This window comes from Lithobates pipiens, unplaced genomic scaffold, assembly GCF_037356315.1.
Source record: "Lithobates pipiens isolate NorthernLeopardFrog02 unplaced genomic scaffold, aLitPip1_a1.2 Scaffold_75, whole genome shotgun sequence".
NCBI lineage: Eukaryota > Metazoa > Chordata > Amphibia > Anura > Ranidae > Lithobates > Lithobates pipiens.
This window is the reverse complement of record NW_027507898.1, coordinates 144,683-172,070: the sequence shown is the minus strand read 5'-3', so window position 1 is coordinate 172,070 and position 27,388 is coordinate 144,683. Positions and strand designations below refer to the sequence as shown.

Genomic DNA, 27,388 nt, shown 5'->3' with positions numbered 1-27,388 from the left:
TGGGGGGGGGGGGGGCCCACATTCAAACCCATCCCAGCACCTGCAAGTTGTAAGTAGTACGTCTCTTTAAATAAAAATAAAGTTTCCTCCAAAACAATTTTTAATAGGTCCAAATGAAAATAAATCTGGGTAGAATTGTATTTTTGTGAATTAATAACTGTCGGCAAGCTTCCATACCCAATTCATGCGGAATGGCTTTATATAGATTGGCTACATCCCAAGTTACTAGTAATGAGTCTGGAGGAAATATCACATTACTAATTTTTACTTAAGAAATCCTGAGTATCTAGTATATATGAACGAGTTTGAGTTATTAGATGTTTCAAACATTTTATTTAATGGGATGTTCAGGGATCAAAAAAGTTTGTGTATTGATTAACTAACTCCCTGAGATCTGAGGACTTTTTGACCCAAGATCTCATATTTAAGAGCATCTGTTATGCTTTTTTTTTTCCTATTACAAGGGATGTTTACATCCCTTGTAATAGGAATAAAAGTGACACTATTTATTTTTTTAAAAGAACAGTGTAAAAAAAATCGTAAAACAAATTAAGAAAAAAAAATATTCATTTTAACCACTTAACAACCGCCCCATAGCCGAATGACGGCTACAAGAATTCCGCTCTTGCGTGCCCCCTGGGGGGCACACTCGAGAGCATCCGTGACCGTCGGGTGCATCACGGTAAACGACCGCTCATCGCAGCCATTTACCACGTGATCGCTCCGTCAAATGACAGAGTGATCACTTGTAAAAAAAAAAGGCGTTATGTTATGACGCCGGTTCTTCCCTCCCCTCTCTGTATCGATCGGTACAGCGGAGGGGGAAGAAATCGGTGTCAGCAGCGCTGTGGGCTGCATCTGCAGTGCCCACAGTGCTGCTCACTGAAAATGAACCCCTCAATTCCCTGCCAATACTCTGCAATACCGTGCCAATACTCTGAAATACCCGCCAATAGCCTGCCAATACTCAGCAATAGCCTGCAATACTCTGCAATAGCCTGCCAATACTCTGCCATAAATTGCCATACCCAGCCATACTCGGTGTTACCCTGCAATACCCAGCCATAGTCGGTGATACCCTGCAATACCCAGCCATAGTCGGTGATACCCTGCAATAACCAGCCATAGTCGGTGATATCCTGCAATACCCAGCCAGCCGTCATATGGCGTCCTTGAATTTGTGCGTTATGACGCCGGTTCCTCCCTCCCCTCTCTGTATCGATCGGTACAGCGGAGGGGGAAGAGATCGGTGTCAGCAGTGCTGTGGGCTGCATCTGCAGTGCCCACAGTGCTGCTCACTGAAAATTAACCCCTCAATACTCTGCAATACCCGCCAATAGAAGCGAAAAAAGGGAAAAAACTGCGCTACGGAATACAAATGGTATTGAACGGAAGCTGCAATTCAAAATGTACACCAAGAATACACCAAACAGAAATAGAAAAAAGAAAGAACTGCGCTAACCACGAATACCCAAATGTGAGTAGGGTATGTATATGTGCCAGACCCACGATATGGGTCTTAGTGTCTTAATGTCTCCAAGACCACCTCCAAAGTATAATGCAAACCATATACAAATAAGTGCAATTTGAATGCAAAAACAAACCATAAATACGTGTCAAGAGTGTGAGTTCCCCAAACACAATATGACTAAATCAAATTCAGTGCATATACCTCTAGAAATAAAGAGTTAAAAAATAGAATAGAATATGAAAAAAAATATTTGCAATTTTTTTACATAAATGGAATATCAAAAAAAAAGATTATATTTAGAGACACCCTATATAATGTCCATATAGTCATATGTCAAAAAATAATAAAATGTCCATATAGTAAACAAACACCAGTGAAGTGAAGCTTCAAGTGGAGTGCAGCAGTGAAGGACAAACTTCAAACAGCTGAGTTATGAGTACACAAAATAAAATCTTCTCCAAAGATGTACTGTGCTTTTCCCAACACCGAATGAGTGAATTGGAAATACCCGCCAACAGCCTGCCAATACTCTGCAATACCCGCCAATAGCCTGACAATACTCTGCAATAGCCTGCCAATACTCTGCCATAAATTGCCATACTCTGTGTTAACCTGCAATACCCAGCCATAGTCGGTGATACCCTGCAATAATCAGCCACAGTCGGTGATATCCTGCAATACCCAGCCAGCCGTCATGACTTGAATTTGTGCGGGGATATCTGAATGATGGGTGTAGCTACAGGCATCATTCAGATATCAGCTTTTTCAGCCGGCTATTCCCTACACCATAAGAACAATCATGGGGGCTGTTCCACTGCTTGATCGTTCCTAAGAACAATCATAGGGGCTGTTCCACTGCTTGATCGTTCTTACAGGAGGCGAGAGGGGACGTCCTCTCCCGCCGCCCTCCGGTGCTTCTACGGTCTCGCCAATACGATCAAAGCCAGAATCCTTTTTTTTTTTTTTTTCAGGCTTCCCAGCCTAGAGGTGAGTTGTGAGGTCTTATTGACCCCATATCTCACTGTAAAGAGCACCTGTCCTGCCATATTCCTATTACAAGGGATGTTTACATTCCTTGTAATAGGAATAAAAGTGATCAAAAAAATTTTTGGGGAAAAAATGTCAAACTAAAATAAAGTAAAATGAACAATAAAAAAAATTAAATTTAAAGCACCCCTGTCCCCATGTGCCCGCATGCAGAAGTGAACGCATACGTAAGTCCCACCCACATATGAAAACGGTGTTCAAACCACACGTGAGGTATCGCTGCGAACGTTGGAGCGAGAGCAATAATTCTAGCCCTAGACCTCCTCTGTAACTCAAAACATATAACCAGTAAAAAAATGTAAAGAGTTGCCTATGGGTATTTTTAAGTAGCGACGTTTGGTGCCATTCCAGGAGCGTGTGCAGTTTTGAAGAGGTGACATGTTGGGTATCTATTTACTCAGCGCAACTTCATCTTTCACATGATGCAAAAACATTGGGCTAACGTTACCTTTTTATTTTTTTATTTTATTTTTTTAAGCACAAAACTTTTATTTTTATTTTTTTAAACGCGTTCGAAAAATTGTCCTGGGTGCTCCAGAATGCCTGATGGTGCTCCCTGCATGTTGGGCCTCTGTATGTGGCCACGCTGTGTAAAAGTCTCACACATGTGGTATCGCCATACTCGGGAGCAATAGCAGAATGTGTTTTGAGTTGTAATTTGGGGTATGCATATGCTGTGTGTGAAAAATAAACTGATATTTTGACAATTTTGTGAAAAAAAAACGAAAAAAAAAACCTTAATTTTTCAAAGAATCGTGGGAAAAAATGACGACTTCAAAAAAACTCTTACTAAATACCTTGGAATGTCTTCTTTCCAAAAAGGGGTCATTTGGGGGGTATTTGTACTTTTCTGGCATGTTAGGGTCTCGAGACTTGAAATAGGCCATCAGAAAGACCAAATAATATCCACCAATTTGTACTTATTTTTACCAAAGATATGCAGTAGTATAAATTTTGGCTAAAATTTATGAAGAAAAATTACTAATCTGCTAAATTTTATAACAGAAACGAAGAAAAGTATTTTTTTTTTTTTTTACAGAATATTCGGTCTTTTTTTATTTTATAGCACAAAAAATAAAAAACCCAGTAGTGATTAAGTACCACCAAAAGAAAGCTCTATTTGTGTGAAAAAAGGACAAAAATTTCATATGGGTACAGTGTTGCATGACTGAGTAATTGTCATTCAAAATGTGAGAGCACCGAAAGCTGAAAATTGGTGTGGTTATTAAGCGGGTTTAAGTGCCCAGTGGTCAAGTGTTTAAATTAGGTACAGCAAGAGAGCTCCAGACTTCCTCTGTAAGTCTAAACATGCAACCTGTATAATTTTTTTAAACGTCACCTATGGAGATTTTTAATGGTAAAAATCTTTTCGCCATTCCATGAGTGGGCACAATTTTGAAGTGTGACATGTTGGGTATCAATTTACTCAGCATAACATTATCTTTCATAATATAAAAAAAAATCAGCTAACTTTACTGTTGTCTTATTTTTTAATTCAAAAAAGTGTATTTTTTTTCCAAAAAGAAAAAAATATATATGTTTGGGGGTTCTAAGTAATTTTCTAGCAAAAAATATTTTTTTTTAACTTGTAAACACCAAATCTCAGAGGCTCGGTCCTTAAGTGGTTAAATCGTTTTTTTATATGGTCCCGCTTGGACTCCTTTTGTACAAACCGCTTAATATCCTCCTCGACTTTGCTACAATTCAGCGGAAGAACATGATGTGGGTGGAACAAAATTACTTTTATTTTGTAAATCTAAATTAGCAATAGATAAAGCTAGTGATCTAATAAAATATACAAATCCTGTCTCAATACAAAAGTATCCATTTTAGCCTTAGGACGGAAATGTAAACTTATTAAGAACTTGCATTTCTGTATCAGTTAAAGCGATAGATGAAATATTGTGTACCACACTTTGTAGTTAAGTCCTCTGTCTGTTCCTGGTACCAATTCCCCTTTTTAGTCCTATTGGTTCTTCTTGCCTCCTCTCCTCCTATGTTTGAACTTAGGGGGGCCATGATCCAAAAAAGATCCTCTAGGGGCATTGTGGAAGAACTTGTGGAGGATTTATGTATCGCTAAAAATACATAAGGATCAAGAAAATCCCCCCCCCCCCCCCCAGCCACCCTATCGTGTCTAGTACTGAGTCGGTTACTATGCCTATAGCTAAATATTTAAATCTTTCACACTGGGGCGGTAGCAGTAAAGCGCCACTATTTTTATCAGCGCTGCCCATTCATTCATTTCAATGGGTGGTGGTGGAGGAGTGGTGTATATACTGCTCCTCCACCTCCCCAAAGATGCTGCCTGCAGGACTTTTTTTTTCCTCAGCATTTCACACTGGGGTGGCATGAGAGGCACTTTTCAGGCGCTATTTTTAATGCTAAGATGCCTGAAAAGCGCCCCAGTGTGAAAGGGGTCTAGGGCTGGGTTCACACCATCGCCGCATCAGTCTCAGAGCAAGGGTCTGGTGCATCCTGGTGCAGTTTTCAGGCCCAAATTTTGAGCTGAATTCAGACCTAAACGGACCAAAAGATGCTCAAAGTTTTTCTGCAAAACGCACCGGACCTGCTGCGGAGATATGTGAACCTGCTCTCTATGGAGCAAAATCCCTGCATCTAATTCGCAGTGGTGTGAACGTACTACTAACAACTTGCAGGTACTGGGATGGGTTAGAATGTGAGCCCCCCCATGCATAAGCATGTGTTTTATTTATAATTGCAAATTATTCATTGATAACTGCAGTTTGGTACAGATTTATTGATGATGCATTCGCTATATGGGTGGGTGACCTCAAATCACTATCAATGTTTAATACATATTTGAACTACTTAATTCCTGGTCTGAAATCTTTATGTATCCATGGGCAAAATTGCAATACCATTCTTGGACACATTAACTATACAGAATGGGTATATTATCAGTGATATACAGGCGGTCCCCTAGTTACAAACATCTGACTTGCAAACAACTCCTACTTACAAACGGAGGGAGACAACAGGAAGTGAGAGGAAATCTACTCCTGGGAAGGAAAATTCATTCCTGTAAGAGTTATTATGGGAAAAAGGTCCCTCCACTGATGCTTTATCACCAAGGCTTGTTTCCACAACAACCCAAAATGTTCAAAATACAATTGTCATTGAGATAGAAAGTGGGGTGAAATCTTCTGAACAGGGGCACAGACCGCAAAAAAAATGTTACAGGGATGGTAACCCTTCCCTGTGCTATCCAAAAAGCTTAAAAATAGTTTTCTTCGCTGGAGCTACACTTAAAAAATGTACCTGTTCTGACGTACACACAGATTCAACTTGAGAACAAAACCTACAGGCCCTATTTGTATCCTGGGGACCGCCTGTAGAAGGCCCACTGATCATAACCAATAATTGCACTACTCCATTTTCCATCCCCCTGGAATTTTCAAATCTATTCCTCTGAGCCAATTTAAACGTGTAACTAGAATTACCAGTAATCCCGATTACAGATTGGATGAAATGGAGGGCAGGCTCCAACAGCGTAGATAGCCTTGAGACATGCTTCGTAAAAAATGTATTAAAGAGGGATTCCACATGCAAAAAAAAATATTAAAAGCCAGCAGCTATAAATACTACAGCTGCTGACTTTTAATAAATACACTCACCTGTCCCAGGGTCCAGCGATGTCGGCAGCCGAGATCGATCGCTCGGGTCTCTGCTGCTGCCGCCATTCTAGGTGAGGGAATCGGGAAGTGAAGCGTTGCGGCTTCACTTCCCGGTTCCCTACTGCGCAAGTCATGCAGTGCACTAGGTCCGCGCTGTCTCTGGGACCCGTGTGTGTCCCAGCAGACAGCGCGGCGGGACAGGAAATGGCATAGACCCCTGTGGGAGTCTATGCCTGGAAGTGGGTGCAAATACCTGTCTTAGACAGGTATCTGCACCCCCTCCCCCCTGAAAGGTGCCAAATGTGACACCGAAGGGGGGGAGGGTTCAGATGAGAGGAAGTTCCACTTTAGGGTGGAACCCCGCTTTAATTTACAATCCAATAAGCCTAAAATCACAGTCCGGAGAATGCCATTTAATTGCCTGATTTCACCCGTATGCTAATAGAGTATATAATATTAAAAAAAACATTGGCCTGTTCTGAATAGTAATTGCCCTACGGTTCCAGAATTTTATCTTTCTCCCTTGCTATCATATTGTCGAGGGAGAGTGATTCATGATAGACTTGAAAAATCGGATCAACATTGTACACCTATTCCCCATATTACTTTCTTGGATCCACGGAATAAAGGCTAATTTCCTTGCCTTAGTTGTATTCAATGTACTATTGGTATTAACAGTAAGAGTTTCTCTCACCCACAAAAGACATTGACATATTCTTATGTAGTGTACATTATCAAATGTCCATTTTGGGATTTTGTATGTAGAAGAAACTATACAGACGGTCAAGGACCGTATTGCTAGACACAAATACTCCATTAGAGATAAATACGACATTTCATTGAAAAAAGGCCATACGGTATCACAACTAAGACATATGGTGATAGATGGTATACCCAGGAATAGATGGGGAGGAAATAGGGAACTGGAGCGGAGAAATTGAGAGGTTAACTGGATTCATCAGTTGCAAACCCTACATCCTAAAGGATTGTTTTTTTTTGGCATGTTTTTATTAATAATTTGTGTATATATTGTATGTAAATATTAGTTTTATATATATATATATATATATATATATATATATATATATATATATATATATATATATATATATATATATATATATATAAAATATATATTAATTATACACAAAATTAGGAGATTAATATTCAATGATTACGATTTAATATATTGATAATAACATATAGATTGATGTTTTTTGGTTAAGGGTGATATATATATTATATATAAATATTTTTATTTATTTTTTTCCACAATTCTTTGCAAAATCAAGATTCTCTTTTTTTTCTTCTTCACAAAATTGTCATATTATCAGCTTATTTCTGACACAGCATATGCATACCACAAATTATACCCCAAAACACATTCTTCTGTTACTCCCGAGTATGGCGAGTATGGCGATACCACATGTGTGAGACTTTTACACAGCATGGTCACATACAGAGGCCCAACATGCAGGGAGCGCCATCAGGCGTTCTGGAGCACCCAGGCCAATTCTGACATTTCTCTCCTACGTGTAAAAGTCCTCATTTATTTGCTAGAAAATTACATAGAACCCCAAAAAATTATGTATGTTTTTTTTTTTAGCAAAGACCCTAGAGAATACAATGGTGGTCGTTGCAACTTTTTATCTCGCATGGTATTTGCGCAGCAATTTTTCGAACACGTTTTTTGGGAAAAAACTTGTTTGTGCTTTAAAAAAAAAAACAGTAAAGTTAGCCCAACGTTTTTGCATAATGTGAAAGATGAAGTTACGCCGAGTAAATAGATGCCTAACATGTCACCCTTCAAAATTGCACACGTTCTGTGGAATGGCGGAAAACGTCGCTTCTTAAAAGTCCCCATAGGCGACGCTTTCAATTTTTTTTACTGGATACGTGTTTTGAGTTAGAGGAAGTCTAGGGCCAAAATTATTGTTCTCGCTCTAACGTTCACACCGATACCTCACGTGTGTGTGTGTGGTTTGAACACCGTTTTCATATGTGGGTGGGACTTACGTATGCGTTCGCTTCTGGATTTTTTAAAAATTCATTTTACTTTATTTATTTTAGTTTGACACTTTTTCCCCAAAAATAAATTTTTTGATCACTTTTATTCGTATCACAAGGAATAGAAACATCCCTTGTAATAGGAATATGGCATGACAAGTCCTCTTTACAGTGAGATATGGGGGCAATAATAAAAAAAAACATTCTGGCTTTGATCGTATTGGCGAGTCGGTAGAAGCACCAGTGGGCGGCGGGAGGGGGGGGCATCCCCTCTCGCCTACTGTAAGAACTATCAAGCAGCGGAACAGCCGCAATGATCATTCTTATGGTGTAGGGAATAATCGGCTGAAAAAGCTGATATCTGAATGATGCCTGTAGCTACAACCACCATTCAGATATCCCCGCACAAAGTCAAGGATGTCATATGCCGGCCGGTGGGCGGGAAGTGGTTAAAATGCTTTTTTTTTTTTTATTTTATTTTTTTTTACGCAAAGTTGTCTATTTTATACAATATTTCTAACACAGCATGTACATAGCAAAAATGACATCCCAAAATAGATTCTCCTACTCCTCCTGAGTACTTCCACAGCCTGGTCACATACAGAGGCCGAGTACAGCCAAGCATGGCCGAGCATTGCAGGGTATCACCAAGTATTGCTGGGTATTGCAGAGTACCACTGGGTATGGCTGGGTATGGCAATTTATGTCAGAGTATTGCCAGGGCATTGCAGAGTATTGCCAGGGCATTGCAGGGTTAATTGAGCAGCGCTGTGGGCACTACAGATCCAGCTCACAGCGCTGCTGACACCGATCTCTACCATCTCACTGTACTGATGGGTACAGAGAGGGGAGGGAGGAACCGGCGTCATAACATGACGCCAGTTTGTTTACAAGTGATCGCTTTTTTTTTTTTTTTCTTTTGAGACTACATGTTTTGGTTTGTTTTCATAAGTATTTTGAAGTTAACTTGCTTGAGGAGTGCTGCACTATTTATTTATTTTAATTTTTGTTTCTTGATTTTACAGAGGTGTCAGCTGCTCCTGGATTACATATGGTGTATCTTTAGGAGCAGCAAAAGGATACATGTCTTTTCGATTGAAGCCCGATTCGATTGCTTTGAGCAGTGATTGCCCTTCAAAGCATCTGATAAACAGATCTTGTTTAATCAGAAGCTTCCCTGGCTGTACAAGCCAGGAAATGACAGCACTAAACAAAAGTGACAAAATCCTTGTCTCTTCCAGCTTCATTTGTCAGAGGAGATGGAGGAACCGATGCTCCTCCATCTCCCCTGTGGACAGTCAACCCAACTTTTATAGCAGTCCCAGGCTCCCTGGCAGAATGGGAGAGCCAGGGGATGGGGCACATTGTAAAAGTGATTGGGCGGCTGTAAAGCTGCTTGAATCTATTCTACTGGAAAGCGAATCGCCTGTTTTATAATTGGTACCAGGATCATGGCTGCAGCCACAACCATAATGGTATAACTGCTTGCTGTCAAGGCTATATATATTTATTTATAAATAATATGGCCACTGAACAGCTTGCGGTTAAAGTAAAGCATATGGAGTGGGTCAATATGGAATACCTAATGCCCGGCATAAGAATAAGGTTGTGCCAGAGACTTATAGAGTAGGAGTTGCTGCCCACATCCCTAATTTGATAAAATACAAAAAAAATCCTCTATGGGACTTTGAAAGGCAGAAACTCCTTAGTAATTACAGTTTTGAAATTATATTCATATTTTATTTGTAAAGTCATTAAAATCATGAAATATTACACGATGAAATCAAAAATGGATGCATATACAGCTGCAGTGCAATATCAAAACATTAAAACAACCACTGGACTCTGTCGATATGTAGATGAGCCGGAAGAGATAATCAAAGGGGTGAACAGCACTGATCAGCAGACATAAATAGGACCCTCAGAGGCAAAGTAAAAACTTTTTATTATTGTTAAAAAAAAAAATAAATAAAAATAAAATGTTCACCGAGGCATACAGCAGCCAATTGATGGTCATGCAGAGACTTTGATTAAAAAACTGACAGTACCTGTAGGCTGGAGCCACATGGATGACACAGGGGCTTAGGGAAACCCAGCACAAAGCCGTTGGACAAAGAACACAGGAGCACCGCTGATGGGAGGCCCATCCAGGACTGTAAGAATAGGGGTCAGATGAAGGAGGAACCAAACTGCAGGCACAGGAACAGTATACAGCGGCCACTCGCACTGTGTACGAAGCCCGGAAGTGATGTCGCATCCTGGCAGAAGTCAGCCAAAGGGATTTGAAGAGTATGGGCAAACCCTGCTCCTGGAGCCAATCAAGAACTGCCGATGCCAAGGGAGCAGAGAGTCACATACCGCCGACTGGAGACACCCCCCCCCCCCTTCAGGTTATCCCTTTGGCTGACTACCGCCAGGCTGTGACATCACTTCTGGGCTTCGTGCACAGTGCGAGCAGCTGCTGTATAGTGGCCCCAACAGTTCCTGTGCCTGCAGTTTGGTTCCCCCTTCATCTGACCCCTGTTCTTACGGGCCTGGATGGGCCTCCCATCAGCGGTGCTCCTGTGTTCTTTGTCCAACGGCTTTGTGCTGGGTTTCCCTTAAAAAAAAAAAAAAAATTAACAATAATAAAACGTTTTTAATTTGACTCTGAGGGTCCCATTTATGTCTGCAGATCAGCGCTGTTCACCCCTTTTGATTATATCTTTTGTCCTTCTTTTGTCTGAGTTTTGGACAGCAGCAGTTACAGCTACATTTAATTTCTTTTTGACTTTTCACTTGGCCTCTGGTCTGTGCGTCTGGATTTTTGTTTTTAGTAGATGAGACAGAGAATTTCCAACGCGTTTCAAGTTTGTAACAATGATCTTCTTCTCCGGGGGATAGTGATTTTAGTAACAAACATAAGTTATCTATAATAGAAAACAAAAAACAGTAAGCATCCATAATTGTGCAATTGAAAAAAACCCGTACAACAAAAGTATTGTATGTGGACACTGACAACGTTTTAGATAAATCCACCTATATTGCATCCTAATTAAAAGCACAGGGAAAACTTTGCTGCCAAATGTCACCCACATCCAGCCACATGGAGGAAAGAAACCGCAGATCCAAAGACAGGACCAGCCACAAAGGGCACTCTGCGTTCAGGACGCACCACAGGGAAGCCAAGGGCAAAGCCTAGGTCTAAGACATAAAGAGTAGGCAAAACTAATTATCACACAGCGTGCGTACCCAGCTTAAAGGGGTTGTAAAGGCTCGTGTTTTTTTCACCTTAATGCATCCTATGCATTAAGATGAAACACCTTGCAGCCATCGGCCCCCGTTATACTTACCTGAGCCCCGAATTTGTGTTGGTATGTCCCCGCCATCCCCCTCTACGGGTTTCTGGCTCTTTATTGAATAGATTGATAGCAGCGCAGCCATTGGCTCCCGCTGTTGTCAATCAAATCCAGTGACACTGGTGGGCAGGGCCGAGTCCTGCATTTGGCCTCTATGGACGCCAAATGCTGGACTCAGGAGTGCGCCCGCAAGGTAACCCCCCCCCCCTCGGAAAACACTTCTGAGGGGGTTATCTAATGCAGGGAGGGACCCTGGATGTCCGGGGCCGCTCTGTGCAAAACGAGCTGCATAGTGGAGGTAAGTATATGTTTTGTTATTTAAAAAAAAAAAAATATCCTTTAGTATCACTTTAAGACTGATTGAGGCAAATTACACCAGATCTCAAAATCGGGATGCTCCATAAATGCTCACACCAGTCTCGCACAGTAAAAGAGTGAAACCACCAAAATGATAATATTAATATAAGCCATATAGCAGACCGATGCATATGATATATATACACAGGTGCAAATGATAGAAACCCATAAAATATGGATAATATCTAGCTCATATGAGCTCTTCAATGTTGTAGCAAAAAAATCTAGAAATTACCTGTAGTCTAGTGGAGGTTTGCTCGGTCTGCATGACAGCATGAGACTGGGCTGAGAGATGTCTGTGTTTAAGAAGGTTCCTTGTATCATTAACTTTACCCACTTCTGCTGTGGTTTGGGGAGGGGTGTATGTAAACATGAGGGAGTGCCCTCCGAGTCCCCAGCGGATATTAACATATTCAATTTAACCTTTTACCATTATGTTTGAATACAATTCCATTGCCTCTTCCGCTCCAGGGGCGGACAGTGAGCTATATGCTCCGGGGCACACATATTACCGGGCTACTGCTGTCTGTGTCAGTGTGCCGTGTCCAGCAGCCACCCCGTACTGCTCGGGTGATGGGTCTGTGGTGGAATGCGTCCAGCAATCCCAACAGGAAGGGTAAATACGGCTCTCCCTGCCTCCGCAAGATACAGCAGCTGGGCATTCCCTGGGAGGTCGACTAGGGGGTCTCACTTGCCCTTTCCTCTCTCCCTATTCCTCATTCCCTCCTCCCCCTGCTTGGGCCACTGTGTGATGGCATGAGGTGCTGTGTATGTACCTAGGCCAGGAAGCCTCCGCGGGGGGGGGGGGGGGGGGGTGTGGGAGGTTCCTAGCTTTGGCAGGGATTTTAGGGTTCGGTTTTGTTTTGTTTTTTTGCCCCCCTTTACTGTGAGGTGCCTGAGTAATTTTGCTGAGGCCGCCGCCATTTTCCTGTAGTCTTATGCAGTGTATGCCATTTTCTAGAAGGTTCGGTGGCCATTTTCTTGGTGATTTTTGCACTAAGGACGGCCGATGGCCATTTTCTTGTAGCCTCAGCGCTTTTTTACCTCTAGTGCTGGATCTGTGTACCTCAGAACAGCGAGGTTTTTGCTCTGAGCGCTTTGTGACAGACGGCAGAGCGGTCAGCGGCAGCACTTGGTCAGGGTGGTGAGTCCTGCGGCGGGGCCCCTCAGTCTTTGAGCAGCCAGGAGGGTGGGATTTGTGTACCTTGCCTTAAGTCCCTAAGTTGTGGCAGGCAAGTGAGGGTCAGCATGGTATCAGAAGCTGGCGCTTCTTCCCCAGACATCTCTGCTATTGCAACCGGCTCACCTGAAAAAAATGCAGTGCCTATGGACGCTTTATCGGCGGTCCTGGAGACCTTTGTTGCCAGGGTGTAAGTGGCTTGCGGGCGCAAGAGGGGTAGAAAATGCCCCCTGCCCCCGTCTTTTGGGGAGAGCTCTGATAATGACTCAGGTCCCGCATTGACAAGTGGCTCCTGTTCTGACATGTCAGAGGATGCGGACCAGGACCGTTCGGACAGTGACAATGACTCTGTGTCCGGGTTAGCGCAAGAAAAAGCGCTAGTAAGCACTTATCACTGCGGTGCGGGATACCCTGAAAATACAGGATGCAGTAGGAACCTCTGCTGAGGTGGGTCCCACAAACTGGCTTGCGCGCCTAAGATGTTTCCGTAATTGACTTATTTTGAGAAGTTCATCTACAAGGAATGAGGAAGTCTGCAACGGGACTTTTCAGTCCCAAGAAGAATGGCGATGCGTTACCCCTTTGAGGAGAGCCTCCTGGAGAAAATGGACATCTCCTCCGGTCGTTGACCCCCCAATATCCAGGTTGCATAAAGTAACCACGATTCCGGTAGAAGGGACTCCTGCCTTCAAGGATCCTGCTGACAGGAGGGCCGCAGCAGTGGCCAGTCATGTTTACGGTAGTGGGGTCAGCGTTACGACCTGTGCTGACCACAACCTTGTCGCAGATGCTTACTGAATGGGCAAAGCTGTTGCACCGTGAATTGGATAAGCAGCCATCTCCCCCGGTCTACGTAGAGCAGGCAGACCAGTTGGTGCATGGCCTTAAGTATGTCTGTGATGCGACCCTGGATACAGTCCCCCTGCTCTCTAGAGCGTCAGTATCAGCAGTGGTGCTACGGCGCCTGATTTGGCTGAAATGCTGATCTGCGGACCAGGCATCTAAAAAAAAAGCTCTGGCGGATTTGCCCTTCCAAAGTGAGAGGCTTTTTGGAGCTTCGCTGGATGACACTATTAAAAATGTTACTGGTGGGAAGAGCACACTGCTTCCACAGTCCAGGACGGGTAAGGAGCCACGTCGTAGGCAAGGGCCCTCTTTTTCTGCTCAGAAACTGCTTTTTCGCCCGCCCAGGTCGGCAGGTAAGCCTTCCCAGTCCCACAAGGTGCCTGCATGAAGGACAAAAGCGTCCCGGGTTTCACAAGCCAAACAAGTCTGCGAACAAATGTTACCGTATGAAAGTTTGCCCCCGCCAACTCTCGGATGGGGGGTCGCCTTCGGGAGTTTGCAGCCAGGTCTACCTCTCTGCTGTCCGACCAGTGGGTTTGCGAACTGGTTTCATTGGAATACAAGAGTTTTCTTCTTGTCCGCCAAACAGATTTTTTTTCCCTCCAACCTACCTCTACTTCCAGCTCGCCGGGAAGCCCTGTTCGGGGCAGTACAGGACCTGCTACTGCGCGGGGTGATAGTACGCTGGAAAGGTTTCAGGGATTCTACTCCAATTTGTTTGTAGTCCCCCAAAAAGGAAGGGGTACGTCCAATCCTGGACTTGAAGTGCTAAGGTTCAGGATGGAATGAGTTCGCTCCGTGGTCGCTGCACTCCATTTGGGGGACTTTCTGGCATCCCTGGATATCTCGGGCATCAGAGGTTTCTGCAATTTGCAGTCGGAAGAGCACTATCAGTTTGTGGCTCTCCCTTTTGGCCTGGTGTCAGCACCCTGAGTCTTTACCAAAGTGTTAAGGCAACATGGGATTGCAATCGTGGGTTACATAGAGAGCAGCTTCCACCTTAGAATTAAGGGAGGATGTAGCGATCACCACGCAGACTCTCTGGGAGTTGGTGGTTGGGTGCTGAACCTAAAGAAGTCGGTGTTGGTGTCGACTCAACGCCTGGAGTACCTGGGATTGCTGTTTGGACTCCTCTGAAGCGAGAGTTTTTCTCCCTTCAGACAAGCTGCACTGAAGTTTCTGATGAACCGCAGGTGGTCGTCGATGTGCTTCTGCATGCGCGTTCTGGGCCTCATGGTAGCCACTTTTGAGGTGGTACCGTACGCTCAATTTCACACTCGAGTCTTGCAGAAGTAAATTTTGTCAAAATGGAACAAATCTCCATTATCCCTGGATTGTCAAATTCGGGTGAGCCAGTTAGTCAGGAATTCCCTTCTCTAGTGGCTGAGGTCTCTGGCCCTTCGGTCTGGTAGATCGTTTGTTCCTCTCAAATGGACGGTGATCACAATTGACGCCAGCCTGACCGGTTGAGGGGGAGTGCTGGGAGTACAGTCGGCCCAGGGCCTTTGGTCGTGGGTACAATCCTAACTGCCGATCAATGTGTTTGAGCTTCATGCAATCAGACTTTGCCTCTCCACATGGTCAATGAGGGTACAAGGGCATCCGATCAGGATCCAGCCAGACAACGCCACGGCGGAGTCACAAGGAGCTCAGCTGCAGCATGGGAGGTCGCTCGCATCCTCCAGTGGGTAGAGCGACACGTGTCGGCCATATATATCCTGTGCATAGAAAACTGGCAGGCGGACTACCGAAGTCGTTAGTTGCTGGACCCAGGGGAATGGTCTTTGCATCCGGAGGTATTCAGGCTCCTTTGCCTAAGATAGGGCACACCAGATGTGGACCACTTGGCCTCTCGACTCAATCGAAAGGTGCAGAGGTTTGTGTCCAGGACAAGAGACCCCTGGGCGGACACGTCAGATGCATTGGTGGCTCCATGGGGGCATTATCGGCTGATTTATGCCCCCCCCCCAGCTTCTACCACGTCTGCTGCGCAGAGTGGAGGCCAAGGGGATTCCAGTAATTCTGATTTGCCCCAGATTGGCCTCGGTGTCCTTGGTACACCGACCTAGTACGACTAGTGGTGGATGTTCCTTGGTGGCTACCGCTGCGAGAGGGCCTTCTAGCGCAGGGTTCGATACTTCATCATCCTGCTTTACCGTTGCTGGTTTTAACGACATGACTGTTGAAAACCAGGTGCTAAAGGACCGAGGTGTCAGACTCGCTAATTTTTACTATGCTAAGGGCATCAACGTCATCTTGTCAGATGATTTACCATTGTACGTAGAAGGCTTGCATCTACATGTGTGAGGAGATGGGGTGGCGTCCGTGCACTTATTCAGTTTCCAGGATCCTGCTGTTTTTGCAGCGAGGAGTGGATCAGAAGCTTGCCTTAAGCACCATCAAGGGACAGATATCAGCCTTGGCTGTATTTTTCCAACGCCTGTTGGCAACTCGCTTATTGGTGAGTATCTTTGTGCAAGGGGTTCGACGTGTAGTCCCTCTGGTTCCACCCCAGCTACCTCCGTGGGATCTGAATCTCTGGTGCTATCGGCGCTTCAGAAACTGCCGTTTTGAGAACATTAAGGCGATTCCCTTGTTAACACTCCCTCAGAAAGTCGTTTTTTTTAGTAGCTATTACATCTGCCAGGAGGGTTTCTGAGTTGGCGGCCTTGTCATGCAAGTCTTCCTACCTGGTTATCCACAAGGATAAGGCGCTGCTACATCCACCGCCCTCTTTCCCTCCAAAGGTGGTTTCGGCATTCCATCTAAATGAGGACATTGTGTTACCTTCCTTATGTCCTAAGCCAACGTGCCTAAAAGAGATTGCTTTACATTACCTGGATGTGGTCCGGGCTTTACGGTGTATCTGTCAGCTAGAGCTCCCTTCCGGAAGTCAGACTCTGTCTCAAGGCTGGTCTGAAAAAAGGTCTGTCAGTCTTGTCCACTATTTCTCGGTGGATCAGACAGATCGTGGTTCAGGCCTGTGCCTTAAAGGGGCGGGTGCCCCCTTTTCCTGTCACGGCTCGTTCCAACAGAGCAATTGGGACCTCCTGGGCTTTCCGACATCAAGCGTCTGTCTCCCAGGTGTGTAAAGCGGTGACTTGGTATTCCATTCACACCTTCGCTAAATTCTACAAAGTTGACGTAAGTGCATCTTCAGATGTTTGCTTTGCCTGCAAGATTTTGCAGGCGGCTACTAAGCTACTAGTTTGTTGTAAACGCATCTTTTGATGCACAAGTTGGCTTCTGGTTTTGATGGCAGCCATTTAAGATGGTGACTCCTCTGTTGAGGTGTTCCCTTTGTTGTGGGTGAAGTTATGTTTTGCTGTTTCCACTCCTCGTTTTTTTGACACTGCTTGGGGATGTCCCTAGGGTCAAGAATTAAAGGAGCTGTGTCCGTCAATGAACGAAAGAGAAAATGGGATTTTTGTACTCGCTGTAAAATCCTTTTCTCTGAAGTTCATTGATGAACACAGCACACACCCCTCCTATTTATGTTTGTACTGCTTTTTGAGGAACTGAGCTGCAAGAAGCAGGATGAGGGGTTATAGCCAGAGGGACCGCCCCCTGGGCAGTGCTGTGCAGTCTTGCTGTTTTTTACGTGTGTTACATGTTCTGCCTAGCCCTCTCCTGTCATACTTGCTGTCTACCAGAATCCTAAATCTGGAATATATACAGCTGTTAATAGTGCTAATAGTAAAAATCTAAATCTTTTGGCACAGGGATGATGGGGAATGTAACAAGAATTTGAATCGTAAAAATGTTTCTAGAATCCAATCCTATGTTTTGCCTGTTCACTATCTTCTTCTTTGTCTCCATGTACTGCTCCTATTTTTCCTGACCTGTTTTTCCTCTTTTCTTGTTTTGCTCCCCTCCTTTCTGTAAAGCACAACCCCACATGTATCATCCATTCATCCACTTACATAATGCTCCTCTCCTTGACGCTTCCTCTGTTGCACTTCTCTAGTGCACCCCACTGTATCTCCTTGTAGTGCTCCTCCTTCATTCCACCACCTTCATGCCTATACCACTTTTTTTTATCCGCATATGTATTTTCCCTCCCCCATCTACAGCTCTTCTTCAATGTCATATGTCCTAGAAAACGGAGTCCTCCTAGTAGTGCTCCCTCTCCTGATGTCCCATGGAATGTATCTATTTAGATGGATTGGCAAAACACAGAAGTTTGTCATAATATAATTCTAGGGTTTGTGTATGAGTCATGGCTCTTAGCCCTTGTACACACGGTCGGATATTCCGACAACAAAATCCATCGATTTTGTCCGAAATTGGTGTTGCATACACACGGTCAGACAAAGTTGTCGGAAAATTCAATCGTTTAGAATGTGATGACGTTTAGTTACGACGGGACTACGTTCAGGTAAGTAGCCAATAGCTTTGGTCTAGGAATTTGATCTGAGCATGCGTGGCACTTTGTCCGATCGGAATTCTCTACAAACGATCAAAGTCCGATCGGATCATGTTGTTGGAAACTGTTATAGCCCGGCTCTAAAACTTTGTAGGTCAGATATTCTGACGGAAACAATCCGATGGAGCCCACACACGGTCGGATTATCAGACAACATGGTCCGATCAGACATTTTCTGTCGGAATGTCCGACCATGTGTACAAGGGCTTAGGCTTTGTCCAAGTTGCAGTAACACTGTTGCATGTGTTCTCTTCTACAGTATCTCACAAAAGTGAATACACCCCTCACATTATTGTAAATATTTTATTATATCTCGTCATATGACAACACTGAAGAAATTACACTTTTCTACAATGTAAAGTAGTGAGTGTACAGCTTGTATAACCATGTAAACTTACTGTCCCCTCAAAATAACTCAACACACAGCCATTAATATCTAAACCTCTGGCAACAAAAGTGAGTACACCCCTAAGTGAAAATGTCCAAATTGGGCCCAAAAGGCTCTATTTTGGGTGGCCACCATTATTTTCCAACAATGCCTTAACCCTCTTGGGCATGAAGTTCACCAGAGCTTCACAGGTTGCCACTGTAGTCCTCTTCCACTCCTCTATGATGACATCGTGGAGCTGGTGGTTGTTGGAGACCTTGCACTCCCCCACCTTCCATTTGAGGATGCCCCACAGATAATCAATAGGGATTAAGTCTGGAGACATACTTGGCCAGTCCATCCCCTTTATCCTCAACATCTTTAGCAAGGCAGTGGTCATCTTGGAGGTGCGTTTGTAGAGCTGGGTGATTTTTATATTAAAAAAAAACATGCAAAACAATCTCGCGAAGTAGACCAAAGCCACGGCCTCGCCTAAAAACTCCTGCCAGCAGCACCTCGGGATTGGCGCGGTGGTGAAAAAAAAATCAAAAAAATTGATTTGACCTCTCAACTCCATTCAAGATTCAAATCGATTTTTTTTTTCCCCTGACCCTATATGTTTTGGGGTGGTTATGTTGGAGTACTGCAGCCCAGTCTCTGAAGGGAGGGGATCATGCTCTGCTTCAGTATGTCACAGTACATGTTTCCATTCATGGTTCCCTCAATGAATTATAGCTCCCCAGTGCCAGCAGCACTCGTGCAGCCCCAGACCATGACACTCCCACCACCATGCTTGACTGTAGGCAAGACACCTGTCTTTTTACTCCTCACCTGGTTGCCGACACAAACGCTTGATATCATCTGAACCAAATAATTTAAGTTTATTTTGGTTTCATCAGATCACAGGACATGGTTCCAGTAATCCATGTCCTTAGTCTGTTTGTCTTCGGCAAACTGCAGGCTTTCTTGTGGATCATCTTTAGAAGAGGCTTCTTTCTTGGATTACAGCCATGCAGACCAATTTGATGCAATGTGTGGCGTATGGTCTGAGCACTGACAGGCTGACCCCCCCCCCCCCCCATCCTTTCAAACGCTGCAGCAATACTGGCAGCACTCATATGTCTATTTCCCAAAGACAACCTCTGGCTATGACTCTGAGCACTTCTTCGGTTGACCATGGCGAGGCCTGTTCTGTGTGGAACCTGTCCTGTTAAACCGCTGTATGGTCTTGGCCATTGTGCTGCAGCTCAGTTTCAGGGTCTTGGCAATCGTCTTATAGTTTAGGCCATCCTAATGTAGAGCGACAATTCTTTTACACTGTTAAACAAGCTGTACACTCACTACTTTATCTTGTAGCAAAGTGTAATTTTTGCAGCGTTGTCACATGAGATGATATAATAAAATCTTTACAAAAATGTGAGGGGTGTTCTCATTTTTGTGAGATACTGTATATGCAATACACCAGGACCTGTTGGCTGATGGAGGACAGAAGAGCCTACTGAGCTGGCATGAGCTGTAACAGTTGAATGCCCAGAAGTGATCTGAGGTCAGTAGTGTGGAATATATTTTGAGGTTGAAGAGGATAGTTGTGTCCCATTATAAATATATTTATTTTTATAGTTTTTAAGAAGCTTTTAATAAAAGATGGCATTTTTTTGCTGCCCTGTGGCAGTTTGATTATATGGGGAGAAGTACAGGCTGTGGACAGTAAGGCTTCACTCACACCGCATTTATCGGCGTATAACCCGCACCCCAATTTAAAGAGGGAAGTATAAGGAAAAATGTTTTCACAGCCCCCCCTTTACATTATACAGTACACAGCCCTCTGCACAGTATACAGCCCCCTGCACAATACACAGCCCCCCCATCCAGTATACAGCTCTCTGCACAATTCACAACCCCCCATCTTGTATACAGCCCCCTGCACAGTTCACAGCCCCCCTTCCCTTTCACTCCCAGGAGACCCCCAGTCTCTTGAGATAGCAGTGCCAGCATCACTACCAGCCCCTTCTACACTGCCAGCCCCTTCTACACTCATTGTAAAACAAAGCCCCCATATACAGTGCCTTCCGAAAGTATTCAGCCCCCTTGAACTTTTCAACCTTTTGCCACATTTCAGGCTTCAAACATAAAGATATAACATTTTTATTTTTTGTGAAGAATCACCAACAAGTGGGACACAATTGTAAAGTGGAACGAAATCTATTGGATTTTTGAAACTTTTTTAACTAATAAAAAAATGAAAAGTGGGGCGTGCAAAATTATTCGGCCCCCTTGCGTTAATACTTTGTTGAGCCACCTTTTGCTGCAATTACAGCTGCAAGTCACTTGGGGTATGTCTCTATCAGTTTTGCACATCGAGAGACTGAAATTCTTGCCCATTCTTCCTTGCAAAACAGCTCGAGCTCAGTGAGGTTGGATGGAGAGCGTTTGTGAACAGCAGTTTTCAGCTCTTTCCACAGATTCTCGATTCACCTGGATACATTTATTTGTGAACCATTCCTTTGTAGATTTTGCTGTATGTTTGGGACCATTGTCTTGTTGGAAGATAAATCTCCGTCCCAGTTTCAGGTCTTTTGCAGACTCCAACAGGTTTTCATCCAGAATTGTCCTGTATTTGGCTGCATCCATCTTCCTCTCAATTTTAACCATCTTCCCTGTCCCTGCTGAAGAAAAGCAGGCCCAAACCATGATGCTGCCACCACCATGTTTGACAGTGGGGATGGTGTGTTGAGGGTGATGAGCTGTGTTGCTTTTACGCCAAACATATCGTTTTGCATTGTGGGCAAAAAGTTCGATTTTGGTTTCATCTGACCAGAGCACCTTCTTCCACATGTTTGGTGTGTCTCCTAGGTGGCTTGTGGCAAACTTTAGACGAGAGTTTTTATGGATATCTTTGATAAATGGCTTTCTTCTTGCCACTCTTCCATAAAGGCCAGATTTGTGCAGTGTACGACTGATTGTTGTCCTATGGACAGACTCTCCCACCTCAGCTGTAGTTCTCTGCAGTTCATCCAGAGTGATCATGGGCCTCTTGGCTGCATCTCTGATCAGTCTTCTCCTTGTCTGAGCTGAATGTTTAGAGGGGCCGGCCAGGTCTTGGTAGATTTGCAGTGGTCTGATACTCCTTCCATTTCAAAATGATCGCTTGCACAGTGCTCCTTGGGATGTTTAAAGCTTGGGAAATCTTTTTGTATCCAAATCTGGCTTTAAACTTCTCCACAACAGTATTACGGACCTGCCTGGTGTGTTCCTTGGTCTTCATGATGCTCTCTGCGCTTTTAACAGAACCCTGAGACTATCACAGGGCAGGTGCATTTATACAGAGACTTGATTACACACAGGTGGATTCTATTTATCACCATCAGTCATTTAGGACAACATTGGATCATTCAGAGATCCTCGCTGAACTTCTGGAGTGAGTTTGCTGCACTGAAAGTAAAGGGGCCGAATAATTTTGCACGCACCAGTTTTCAGTTTTTTATTTGCTAAAAAAGTTTAAATTATCCAATAGATTTCGTTCCACTTCACAATTGTGTCCCACTTGTTGGTGATTCTTCACAAAAAATTAAAATTTTATATCTTTATGTTTGAAGCCTGAAACTTGGCAAAAGGTTGAAAAGTTCAAGAGGGCCGAATACTTTCGCAAGGCACTGTACCTCATTAGCACCATTTGTTTTTCACTGTCCTGGTCACATGACTGCTCTCCTCGGATATTACATAGATGGTCATGTGACTGCTCTCATCCACCAATCAAAAGCTACACTCGGCGGAGAAGGAGAGCAGCAAGGAAAATCTATTGGATCTATTGATTAAGAAGCTTCATTTTACAATGACTGACACAGGAGGGGCAGTGCAGGAGAAGGGGTTGGCAAGTGATTTTTTTTCTCACCTTTGACTATGCAGGCAGCGCTGTCCCAGGGCCAGGAGAGGCGGGGGTGGCCGGCTGGCCTGACACCCCCCCCCCCCCAAATGGGTGGCTCCCGGGGCGGACCACCCGATCCCTGCCCCCTGTTGGTAAAAAATGTTATCAGTGTATAACATGCAGGCACTGTTTACACTGTTTTCAGGGGGGAAAAGTGAGTTTTATATGCCAATAAATACGGTATGTAACCAGCAAGGTTTGAGCAAGCGTGTGAACAACTGTGGGCAGGAAGCCCCATTCAGTGCAATGGGAGGCTGACCGCACCCACTGCCACTCGCATTTTATCGACATACAGTGATTCATTATGCATAATCGACCCTGGATGCAGACACAGCTGTTTCTTAAGATGCTGTACTTCTTTGTTCTTTAGGATTAGGGCTTGTTCACATAACCCTAAATCCAACTCCACCCAAATCAATTTGGTTTTGTATACATTAAAAACCTGTTAGAACCTCCGCTTGATTTGTATTTCTTTCTAGTGTCCCTGCTGGATACGATTTCTTCTCAGTGCCTGTTCCGGTGGCATTAAGGAAGTTATACGGAATCTCAGTAATCCTTCTTTTTTTTTTTTTTTTATTTAGACTGTAGAAGGGTAGAAAGATTTTGATTACCATCTTCCTCTCCTGGTGACATTTGTGTTCATTTTTTTTTCTGGTTTGCCAGGAACATGACATGATAAAAATATTCCATATGGGGATACAGCAATAATAAAACTGATGGAAGTTCTTACCATTCCCCACTATATCCAAAACAAAATAATTGCTATAGTTGGCCTTTAAAGTGTGTGTTAACGCCAAAATAAATTATATACAGATCCTGGTCCCTTAAAGCAAAAAAAAAAAAAAAGTACAATTGTCACGGCCAGCCCCTCTCAGGCCGGTCACGTGACTCGCAGCCACTTTACAACTATAAGACCGAGCTTCTGCAGAGGACACGAGAGGCCACGTGATCTTCCTGGCTGACGTCAGAGGGAGATCTCGTCTTTTCCCTCAGAAGACATCCATCAGAGCTGTAAAGGAACAACCGCGAGTCATGTGACCGGCCTGAAGACAGCTCAAATTCGGTTTTTAGAATGCTCGTTTTTTAAAACGACTTTCATGGTGTGCTATGCCAGCCTCTAATAGAGGGGCTGGCATAGTCTTGTATAAATAGGTAACAAACCCTTTAAATGAAGAAGTGTGGACTTCTCTGATGGATGGAATGGTTATATGGTAAAGGAATGTTCTTTGCATTGCATATTGGCAGGGTATGTGCTTCAGTTAATACAAGGCATATGGGATTTGGATGTGAAGCAAAAGAAGAAATTAAAAGAATTTGCAAACCGTTATGTTTTATAACTAATGATTTTCATTCCTCTTTAGTCTTCAATGGGGCACAACCACTTACATTTTTTTTTTCCTCCATGTTTTAAAATACTTGGTGACATTGAACATTCATTTTGTGAAATGGAAGATCGTCTACAGTTAATTCTCCCGATTTTGTTTCTCCCCCTTGTCATTGTAGATCCCGGAGTAACTCCATTACAAATTCCTGAATGTGATTCTGTGGAGGACGAGGAGCAGGAACCTAGCTGGGCTGGAGCATTGTCAGAAGGGAAAGGTGCTTCTTGGGAATTTGCTTTTGGCAGAATGCAAGGAAGTGCTCCAAAGGACCCACGCAAGTACCAGCATGACCGTTGGAAACTAGAATTCCTAATGGATTACACCCCAAGCAAGGATGGCTTGATCTGTATGGTATGTGGAGTGACCTTAATAAACCCAAAAATAAGCACTGTGAAGATGCACATCCAGCAGAAACATCCGGATACCATTTACTTGAGTGATCAAGAGAAGGCAGTAGTGATTGAAGAGTGGGAGCAAAGACTGAGTGCTAGCAAGAAAGGATCAGGTCACCAAACCGGAGATGATGAAATCTGTATAGAAATAAAAGGTGAGAGAGAGTGCGTGTATAGAGGTACATTATTATTTACTATGTCCCATTCCAGTGAACATATTGTAGCCTTTTTTTTTTTTGTTCTATTCCTGCAAGATTGCACATAGCACATTTTGTAAAGCCCCTATGTGTTTTCTGTGGCTTTTCCAGAAGATTTCCCAGCTGCTGTGCAGGACACTATATTCTCTGACATCGGTTTTAGCGCCTTTGGCTGCCCAGCCCAGAGATGAGAGCAAGAACACAGGGAGGAATATGTAGGGAAAGAGACACAGCCTGTTCTATTGCATGCTTCCAGATGCTGGCAAATAATTGAATTGTTTTCTACAGAGAACTTTCTTTGTGAGAATGTATTACTTTCGTTTAGATGGTGGCACCACCCTCATCACCTTCCTCTAATTAAAAGTAAGAAACTGGCATATGAATAATGCAAAAGGTAACACAGATCAGCATGTATGCATTGAAAACAAAAGGTTGCACTTAAATTCTAACCTAAATACTCCTAAATAGATAAATATTGAGATCATAAATGTAATATCATGATCTAGTGTATAGCATATATAAACTCCAATAGTGACAACAAAAGTGACAAAACTTTCTTGAAGTAATAAAAATGGTTGATAATCAATAATGAAATAACGTCCAAAGAAGATTATCCAAAAAATGTCCAGTAAATAGTGCAGTGTTTAGTAACAGTTCGGAATATAGTGACATCCACAGTAGAAGTGACTTTACTTGGTGAATCCCGCCACCATATGAATTGTGCGCTTACCAGCTCGCAGATAATTGGTGCCTGTAGCTATTGCCCAGCCAGGGCCTTTTCCTCAAGGATTTCTGGAACCGATCCGATTGTCCTGTCTATGGAGGCTCTCCTGGTCAGGACTGTAAAACCACGGATCTTCTGCTACCAACCATTATGTTACACAAATCTGTGATATATTGTGGCTCAGAGAGAAAAGTAAACAAAAAATGGCCATAGGTGGAACCCGCTGGGTATTTAATGTAAAACTGAACACCCTAGGCGTATAAAAACAAGATATAAAAACTTCAAATAGGTAAAAAATTGCGGCCGGCTGTCTGCAGTACACAAGCCCGTGCTAAACAACGGGACGTAGCATGCGGTGACATCAGTACGTTGCTCCTCCCCATACATGCACAATTTGTTTTTACCTAGGTGATCTGAGTAGTCAAAACCAGGTACCCCCCCCCCCCAAACAAAATAAAAAATCATGCCCCCTTTTGTGTGAATTTCCGCTTTAATCCAGTAACTGGTAAAGTCAAAGTACCAGATGCTTTTATTCTTTATTTATTTTTTATTTTTTTCAGATGTAATTGCAACTTTGCTCAATGCAAAATCCAAATATTAGTGCTGGCTATTTTGTTTCATTTTAAGAAGGTAATTGTACATTGCTTAAAGTGAACCTAAAGTGATTGCAGAGCTATAGGTCTGAATCAGTAGGTAGTGCATCAGACCTCTGCATTGAGAGCAAGGATCCTTTTCTACAGTATGTTGGCATAGAACAGGCTTTTTTTAAACCGCTTTGAAAGGGACATCTACACTGATAGGGGACTGATTATCAGTGTCCAGATTATTAATGCAGTCCCAAAAGTGCCCTCCAGTGCTGCCAATCGGTGCCTCCTCATCAGTGTTGCCTATCAGTGCGACCTCATCAGCACACATCAGGGAATGAGAATAATTACCTGTTTGCAAAATTTTAAAACCAACTATGAAAGTTTTTTTTATTTCTTCAAACATTTTTTTTTTTTATTTCGCAAAAAATAAAAACCCAGTGGTGGAATACCACCAAACAAGCTCTATTTGTGCAGAAAAAAATTATACAAATGTAATTGGGGTACAGTGCTGCATTACGCACAATTGTCATTAAAAGTGTGACAGCTCTGAAAATTGGCCTGGGCAGGAAGGGAGTAAAAGTGGCCAGTAGGTGGTTAAAGAGCTGGCAATATATTACGCTTTTGGTTTTGTTTATTACCACTTTAAATTGTAGGTTCAGTTGGGCTGTAACCACTTGCCGACCATAAGTGTGTGTGTGTGTGTGTGTGTATGTATAAGGCCTATCATTCCTTGTAATAGGAATAAAAGAGGTAAAAAATAAAATAAAGGGACAATATAAACATAAAAGTTAAATAATAATAATCATTAAAAATGTAAAGCTCCCCCATCCCTCTGTGCCCGCGTGCAAAACGAATGCATATGCAAGTCACGCACGCATATGAAAATAGTACCGTATATACTCGAGTATAGGCCGACCCGAATATAAGCCGAGGCCCCCAATTTACCCCCAAAAAACTGGAAAACTTATTGACTCGTGTATAAGCCGAGGGTGAGACATGGCTGTCCATCCCTGTGTGTGTGTCCGTCCATCCCTGTGTGTCCATCCATCCCTGTGTGTGTGTCCGTCCATCCATCCCTGTGTGTGTATCCATCCATCCATCCATCCATCCCTGTGTGTGTGTGTGTGTGTGTGTGTGTATTCATCCATCCATCCATCCCTGTGTGTGTGTGTGTGTGTGTGTATCCATCCATCCATCCATCCCTGTGTGTGTGTGTGTGTGTGTATCCATCCATCCATCCATCCCTGTGTGTGTGTGTGTGTGTGTGTGTCCGTGCAGCCTTGTGTGTGTGTGTGTGTGTGTGTGTGTGTGTGTGTGTGTGTGTGTCCGTGCAGCCTTGTGTGTGTGTCCAGCCTACCTGTGTCCCAAGCCTCCGTCCCGAGCCGCCGTCGTCCCGAGCCTCCTCCGACCCGTGCCGTGCCTCCTCCGTCCCGTGCCTCCTCCGTCCCGTGCCGTGCCTCCTCCTTCCCGTGCCTCCTCCGTCCCGTGCCGTGCCTCCTCCGTC

At 43.7% G+C, this 27,388-nt stretch overlaps 1 protein-coding gene across 3 annotated transcripts in view; it reads left to right on the top strand.

Moving 5' to 3' along the window:
- The window catches only part of LOC143959435 (uncharacterized), a 116,732-nt gene that overhangs the window by 61,273 nt on the left and 28,071 nt on the right, over positions 1–27,388 (top strand). For all 3 annotated transcript variants that reach the window (XM_077468076.1, XM_077468077.1, XM_077468078.1), the window contains one exon: positions 24,106–24,531. In XM_077468076.1, the coding sequence (XP_077324202.1) occupies positions 24,106–24,531 (426 nt within the window). The remainder of the gene's footprint in view (positions 1–24,105; positions 24,532–27,388) is intronic.